This window comes from Eptatretus burgeri, unplaced genomic scaffold (assembly GCF_056783735.1).
Source record: "Eptatretus burgeri isolate ZD-2024b unplaced genomic scaffold, Ebu_testis_v1 Ebu_testis_scaffold_1570, whole genome shotgun sequence".
NCBI lineage: Eukaryota > Metazoa > Chordata > Myxini > Myxiniformes > Myxinidae > Eptatretus > Eptatretus burgeri.
Window position 1 is genome coordinate 1 of NW_028223519.1, and position 8,633 is coordinate 8,633.

Below are 8,633 nucleotides of genomic sequence, written 5' to 3' on the forward strand. Positions count from 1 at the left end.
GCTGAATGATCTCTTTCTGTGTTGAAGTTATTTGGCCTTGGAAGGGAAATTATTTTTGATAAGTTGCAAACCATAGTGTCTGTCCGTGCGTTCATGTGTCTCCCCTTTACGGCGGCCACTTCCCATGTTGCCTTTGAAAACCTCAGCATTCACTTTTGAAATGACGGGAGAACAGGCATGAATAATGTTGATGCCAAATTTTATTTCACAACCAGGATATTTTACTCTGTCGTTGTACAAATTGAACCAATGCCACCCGATGTTGCACCACCATTTCACAGTGGTCAGTATAAGTAGCTCAGAGCTTTGTCTCTGAGTGAAACCAGAAGAACAACGCAATTGACATTTTAAAGTCCATGGAATAATTTAAATTGACATATTAACTCACAGAGCCGGCCCGTCGCTTCGCCGACAGAACAATTAGTCATCGTATTTACCAAAAATTTTGAGTGAGAAGTAGGAGAAGGTGGAGAGCAGAGAGCGACAGAGAGCAGAGAGTACAGAGTCGACAGAGTGGGGGAGGGGTTGGAAAATTTTGCAAATAACAATATAATATACATCAGGTGGAACGATGTTTATAAAATTATCAGATACACAAGATCATGCTGCTGCTATGTGGGAAGTTCACTTTGTCATATTGACTCGACGCACCTTCTGACTAGCAAAGTCATCCACAATTTCATCAATGGACAGCTGGCGCAGAAGGTCACTCTCAATGTTTATGAGTGTGCAAGAGATCAGTCTTCCTGTCCCATCGATGTTCATTCAAACAGAGTCTTCATGCACTTCTGGGATCTACTGTAGTCTCCCTGCGGCAACAGTTCTTGGTTCTCCAAAGTCTGCTGGAAGAGCTGCTCGTCACAATGCTGTCGCTCAGAAGGTCCATGCTTCGCCCACTAATCAACGATCTCACCTGTTGTAACGCCAGGCCACAGTCCAACGTCATCAGCCAATCCTGGGACTGCAGCAGCAACAGCAGTGAATTCCACATCCTTGTTATCATCAATTCCCGTTCCCTCAGTGACATCGACTTCGGTATCGTCAGCGGTCGTATCTTCAGTTTGGACTCCTTCATTTTCATCTTCTGTCTGCGGCTGAGAACTTGAAGCGGATGATCCCTTGTACCACTGATCAATTGTCGGGGTCTTCGCAATGACAGCAGTGAGTCGATCTGCCTTTTCCTTTTCGCTGCGCCACTCTCATGCACATGGTGACGGTGACTGTCAGGCTGCTGACTCATTATGTCACGTGATGAAATGAAACAAAAGACAGATGTAGAAACAACAGACAGATGTAGATATCAACTACTTCCACATGATCAAAAAATTTCTAAAACCTAAAAAAATGACAAATATGTTGAATAAATATGGATGCTTACATTTCCCTTCTATCCAGATAAAAGTTTGATAAAATTCTTGATTTCGTTGAAACTACTCAGGTTTTTTTAATTGGATAGAAATTGTTGGCATTTATTTAAACAAAAAACATGTGTTTTTACGAACATGTGGAGGCCCCAATTTTGTGTAGGCCCTGGATCACGTGATCGACTTGCCCCATCGTAAATATGGCCCTGTTGAACATTTATAACATCAACAGCGTTGTTGAGACACTAACACTCGTATTCATTGCAATTGATCCACAGAGTGTCACAGACAGAACTTCCCATCATAACACCGATCTTTATCAGTCTCACATCGGGTTTGCCTTGAATGAAGATCAGTTGTTGGTAGTTTAATTATTGAGGAATATTCATTGTTTACTGTGAGAAAATGTGGAATAATGTCGCGAGTGGTTAAGAGGCAAATGAGACGAGCAATTAATTTTTCTGTTTGATGAAGGATTAACTCGTATTTGGAGAATCACCACGTCGTTGTTGCATGAGTTGTGTATTTTTCCTTCCTGATTCACTAATCAATCTTCTTATTGTATAAAACTTGAAGGATTTAATTATTTCTGGAAATTTAAAGCTGTTCCTTGCATCTCGTCATTAATTCTGTCTTTCTCTTGGAAATGTATTAACACTGCAGACACTGTTGAAGTAGCTGGGAATGGATCCTCCTAAGCCCATATTGTCCTGGATCTTCTTCACATCCATCTCACTACATGTCGCCCCTGATTTTAACATTGATCGCGAGCTGCTTGTGTTTCTACCCGACGTAATTTTGGTTATAATCTCGTCCTACACCGTCTTGCCTCGCACTCACGTCATTCGCTCTGTGGAACCGTCTTCTCATTCAGTCTGTTTTGTTGAGAACAGAACCAAGAGCTTGCCTCGGTGTGTTTAGCATTGCTATCTGAACCAATGGCTGGTGATGCTGAGAAACCAGATTCAAATCCCCTTTACTTCAGTCCTTTTGACGGATTGATGGATTTATTTAATGTGGTATTGGTGTGGTGCAGTCATGATGGGCCAAATGTCCTTGATATTACTTGGTATTCTTTGTTATATTTTCCATGTTTTTGTTTCTTGTTCTCAGTCTCAAGCTTTTCTGTTGAACGTTGGTATCATTGGAGTGCCACCATTTCCTGGCTGTTTTACGTTTTTGTGAAATGGCTGTTGCTCACACATTGTATGTTTTGTGGAACAGGTTGCAGGAGCGAAGTCGTGGGAAAACAACAAATCGTATTTCAACAATTCCATCATTTACGACACATTTTATGGCCAACAACAAACCAAGATTACGTGTTCGAGCTGCGGCATTGTAAGTTTTTCTCACGAAATTAATTTTATTGAAAAAGTCTTACACTCTTTGTCTGTATGTCTGTCCCTCATTTGCAGAACACTTTCTCACTGTCTCTATGTCTATCTCATTGTCTCTCTCTTTCTACCTCAGTCTCTCTCTCTCTCTCTCTCTCTCTCTCTCTCTCTCTCTCTCTCTCTCTCTCTCTCTCTGCCTCTTCTCTCTCTGTCTCTCCTTTCTCCCTATCCTCTCTCTCTGTCTGTCTCTCTCTCTCTCTCTCTCTCTCTCTCTCTCTCTCTCTCTCTCTCTCTCTCTCTCTCTCTGTCTCTGTCTCTGTCGCTTCTCTCTCTGTCTCTCCTTTCTCCCTCTCCTCTCTCTCTCTCTCTCTGCTTCCTCTCCCTCTCTCTCTCTCTCTCTCTCTCTATCTCTATCTCTATCTCTATCTCTATCTCTATCTCTATCTCTATCTCTATCTCTATCTCTATCTCTATCTCTATCTCTATCTCTATCTCTATCTCTATCTCTATCTCTCTAAACTCTCTCCAAACTCTCTCTCTCTCTCTAAACTCTCTCCAAACTCTCTCTCTCTCTAAACTCTCTCCAAACTCTCTCTCTCTCTAAACTCTCTCCAAACTCTCTCTCTCTCTCTCACTCTCTCTCTCTTCTTCTCCCTCTTGCTTGTTGCCTCTCTCTGTCTCTTCCTCTCCCTCTCTCTTCTCTTCCTCTCTTTCTGAATTCAGTTTGACTCGTGAAGAACCTGTCCTTAAGGAAGGGATCATTCCCCTCATCCATTGAGAAATACAGCCAAAAACGAAATATTGCACGATATCTCAAAACGTTACAGACGGATTCGGACGAACTTGGTGAATAGATTGGGTGTGTGACAAGGATGAATTGATTTAATTTCAGTGAAGATCTGGATCCAGATATGATTATGTTTTTATTGTTATTATTTTAGTGATTCGTCACCTTTGAGTGATCAGGCCAAAAATGATAAATAGCGAACTTGGTGAATGAGTTGGTCACATGATGAGAACAAACTGATGAGATTTTGTTTCAGGTCCGGATCTCGATCCGGCCTGTCAGTGGGATATAAAACGTAAAATGTTCAGCCTGTCGGAAGTATGCAAAATACTGAGTGCCGTTCAAGTTCATTATTGTATCAGTTTATTGTTCATTCATCTGTGATGTTTTTGATGCCATGTGGTGAAACAAAGGAGGTGTTCGGCTTTACCTTTCATCCTGGTACTCTTGATGCTCCTGAATGCACTGGTGTTGTCACTATAATGGAGCTTGTGTTCCTTCGAGTTCAACGTTCATAAATGGACCCCAGGATATACGAGTCCCCTCCATGATAACCACTTGTGACGTCACAGACCCCACACACATCTCTCATCTGTGAATGGAAGGAATAACCAATCAGCTCTCACCTAATCAAATAAACCCAGGTGGCTATGATAATAAAAATTTATCGTCTCCTCCCATGATCTTCTCCCTGAAGAAGCTGCGTAAACCAACCAAGAAAGGCTACAAAGGTAAGCCCTTTGCTGTTTCAAACCCTTCCCAGAGTTCCTCCACAGCTGCTGTAAAGACATTCACAAATGGTACACACGTGAGAACCCCAATGCTGCACACCCCATCAGCAGCCGGACCGGTTTCCTCGCTTACTGGCGAATCCTCAGCAACAACGCAGACAGCAACATGTACCAATCAGGCTCCCAAGGATGAACCATGTGCAAATGACAAAAGCAGTCAATGTTTAAATAATTAAGAACGACCAACCAACATCTCTCTTCTTTGTTTGATGCAGCTTATTTGGCAGAAAGGGCATGGATGAGTCATTATATTTATGTGCATATATAAATATATATAATATATATGTGTGTGTGGATATATATATATATATAGATAGAGATAGAGATAGAGATAGAGATAGAGATAGAGATAGAGATAGAGATAGAGATAGATATATTTTATGTGTTTAAACTTTCCCGTTTTGGATAATCTTCTCACTTATTAAAATAAACACGAGCAAATACAACATGTAACTTCACAGATAGGAATATTAAAGGGGGGGTGGAGAGAAAGAGGGAGGGCAAAGGGAGAGGAGGGAAAGAAGGGAGTGTGGTTGTCTGGAGGGGAATGTGTGTTCTGGGAATTTCAAAGGGGAACTTGAGGGTAAGGAGGGAGGGGAGGGGAGGGGAGGGGAGGGGGGGGTGTTGGTGTTTTAAAAAAAACTGCTTTAAAAAATAAGAGAAAAGCTTTCATTCCTCTCCTCAACATCCGGAGAGTTTCTGGTGGGGTCGTGTGTTTTGATGGAGGATAGAGAGGAAAGAGGAGAAGGCAGCACATTGGAGGGAAGGCAGCATTAGGAAGGGAGGAGACAACGTGAGGGACAGGGGGAGGGGAGGGGAGGCAGTGTGGAGGAGGGAAGGAGGCGGCATGATGGGGGGCAGTGTGGAGGTGGGGGAAGCAGTGTGGATGGGGGAAGGAGGCAGTGTGATGAGGGGGGAGGGCAGGGGAAGGTGATGGAAGGTCACGTGAGGGGAAGATTGCAGCGTGATGGAGGGGAGGGGGTGGTGAGGGGTTCTTCCATGAATTTTTCTTCCTGTTATTTCTCTCTACTTTAACCAATCAAACAATTAGTTTAAAATAATTTTTATATTCACAAAACTTGTTTCTTACATTAATGATCTTCTCTTTTCCATGATTTTTCTTACATTCATGAATATAACTCGACACCCCCCCTCCCTCCCTCTTTACCCCTCCCCCCTTATTTTGGGTTTTTCTTTGTTTTCAGGGATCGAGGCATTTTGAATCCTTCTCCTGCTTATCGCTGCCTCTGCCACACAATGCGAAGCATAAAAAGAAGATTCATCTCACAGACTGCCTGTCATTGCTTTTCCAAAGTGATACAGAATGGTAAGTGGTGAATGTAGTAAATGGTCCAAGATAAGGTGATTGAGACCGTGTGTGACTAAATATGAACAACTTATCAGATGCCAATGCGCCTCCATGATTGTTTTCGTGTCTCATTGTGCTTTCCAGTTATTGTTCTGATTGCAATGAAATGAAAAAGGGGACGATGCAGGGATGCATTAGTCACCTTCCTGAGGTGCTGATCCTTCACCTGTTACGTTTCAACAACTTGGGAAAGAAGATCAAAACCCTTGTTGACTTCCCATTGAGGTAAGTACCTGGGAATGATGAAACCTCAACATATTGCTCTCAGAACATGCAACTCCAATCAGAACTCATCACAATAGACTGTCATTTGCAGCTTTGGATTACAAGAGAGAAGTAATTATTGTCCCATGAGCCAGGACAAGTGTGTCTGGATTTGTTTTACCCTGATCAATATGTTCAACTCTTTGTTCTTCCTCTTCTCCCTGATCGACCACACAACATTGTTTGATGCACCTTTCTGCTGCAGTGGTCTTGAAATGGCGCCATATTGTGGCGATGCTGTCATGACAAGCGCAGTTACAACGTACGACCTGTATGCTGTCATCAAACACAAACGATTGCTAATGGACCTGGCACACTACACCACCATCGCACGACGGCCATGCACCTCTGACACTCAAAACAGTGTCCTCGGTAAGTTTGAAGGAGCGAGTGGAAATTGTTCGATGCTTTTTGTGTTTGTTTGTTTGTTTTACTGTTTGTGAGTTTATCTGGGGTTGAATATCACAAGTCATTTGAAGATAAGGATCTCCAAACCAAAAAGATTTTAAAGGAATTTATTTTATACTTCAAGCATTTTAACTTGTAAAGGTTTGAAGAATATTTTTAAACGCTTATTGTTTGTTATAACTGGGTCACTCGTGAATGTTGGTGTTATTTTATTGATGACTGTAGATTCAAGGACAATGCAGCCAAAGAATCGTTTCATGTTGCAATGATAAGAGTTTTGTTTTGAAGATGTGTTTTCTGATCCCACGGTGTGATGTACAGGCTGGAGGAGTTTTGATGATCATGAAGTGTTCTCTGCGGAAGAGCGTGAGGTTTGCAAAAAAGATGCTTACGTGCTGATGTACCATCGAAGGCGCAGTCCGACGGGCCGCACCTCGTGCTAGAGATGCCACCATATTGTGCAAAAGGGCAGAAACAGCCACACACCAGGTACTTCTTCTTCTTCTTCTTGCTATGGCAGCTTGACTGCCAGGTCGCTATTATTTTCTTGGAGTGTGACAATGCCGCTGATGCTGTACCGCCATACCAGTACACTGGTACTCATTTTGCTGATCTTGGAAGGATGATGGGCTGAGATGACAGACTGAGTCAACCCCACCTGGTGTTAATTCAATGGTTGCGTGCTCAAACTCAGGACCTAAACATTCTGAGCCAGTCATTCTAACCACAAAGCTAACATCAGGTTTACCCCAGGTACTATGGTGAGGGAGGGAAGAGTTATAAATCATGTTTAAAAAGCTCCCAAGTCGTTTATCCCATGAAAATGCCTTCCAAATCCAAGGATACAATGTGATGAGGGAAAATAAACCTGAAATCCAGATAGGCGGCTCCGTTTTATGTGCAAATGATGCTGACCATGTAATCTTTGTCTGTTTGACAGAGTCTCTGGGCCTCGGCCTCTGGGTTGGAGGAGACGCTTGGTGCAGGACGATGTCCAATGGAGATCGGGAGAGTCCTCCTCACACTCCACATTTCGAGATATATATATATATATATATATATATATATATATATATATATATATATATATATATATATATATATATATACATATATATATATATATATACATATATATATATATATATATACATATATATATATATATATATATATATATATATATACATATATATATATATATATATATATATATATATATATATATATATATATATATATATATAATGAAGTTTACAATACACATGTTTTTGCTTCATTTTTTTCCGTCATCCGGGTTATTTTTATTTTCAGGAGCGATCAAGGTAGGTCTGTTGATAATAATTTTCCAACCAAGGAAATTGAAAATTAACTTTTTCACCTTCACCGAATGGATCCCGACTATGACCGCCCTCCATTGGGAGACGAGCATCTGTCCCATTTGGGACTATTCATTGTCCAGTTCTTGCAAGAAGGGAATCAAGATGTCATGAAAAGGTATTTTTGGGTTGCCTCTTGCCCTCTGGAGGTTATGGGTGGGAATTTGGACTTTGGTCGCACCTGCTCTTATATCTCGCCTGCAAAGCACTGATCTGCCAGTTTATCGTCAGGCTGAGAGTCACACCCAAACCAGACAGCTTGAAAGGAAGTGCTCTGTCTGTGCATAATCACGTCAGACATATTGTCATTATCCTGTTCTGATAAAATGGTTCTCATAAGTAACTGATCTTTGTTGCTTTGTTCTCTCAGCCCCGAGTTTTACACCAGACCTACAAGAAAATCAGTGGAAGGACCGAATGGAGGGAGAAGTGTTGTTTCAGAAAAGTGAATTCCAGTGCTGGGAGTGGTTGAGGACATTGTTTGGTGGATAATGTCACTGCATTATGTTTAATTTTTGTCAACCTTTTATTGCACAATCCTGTACATCTGTTATTTGAAAAAATAAATCATCATAATTGTCTTCCATGTTGTGTTTCCTTAATATGTGAGATTTTTCTCTTTGCCCATTATGTCCAGGATCTCTTCTTCTTGATGAGATGTTGTCGATGCAGTGGGGTTCTCAAAACTGGGCTTCAGGTGAGAGTGTTTGGAATGAAATTGTTACGTTTCCACGTGTGTTCTGAGCACAGGGTTTCTGGGGAGAATCAAGCAAAAGGGTAAAAGAGAAGATTGAAAACTACACTTTCAAATATAAATCTCAAAGTTCGATGATGATGAGCAGAAGCAAGAAGGAATTTTCGCCTCCAGTTGAAGTTGCTCACAGATGTATGGCTGTTCAGTGTTCACATAAGTTGATCATATTAGCAGTCAAAGTCG

The 8,633-nt window shown here is 41.5% G+C and overlaps 1 protein-coding gene across 1 annotated transcript; it reads left to right on the forward strand.

Moving 5' to 3' along the window:
* Positions 1–2,560: 2,560 nt before the first annotated feature.
* On the forward strand, positions 2,561–8,114 carry LOC147006859 (ubiquitin carboxyl-terminal hydrolase 19-like). Its single transcript, XM_085867765.1, has 6 exons — positions 2,561–2,702; positions 5,482–5,603; positions 5,730–5,870; positions 6,115–6,281; positions 6,639–6,806; positions 8,067–8,114. Exons 3-5 carry the CDS (start codon positions 5,752–5,754, stop codon positions 6,758–6,760), a joined length of 408 nt encoding a protein of 135 aa, XP_085723891.1. The 5' UTR covers positions 2,561–2,702; positions 5,482–5,603; positions 5,730–5,751; the 3' UTR covers positions 6,761–6,806; positions 8,067–8,114.
* The last annotated feature ends 519 nt before the right edge of the window (positions 8,115–8,633 follow it).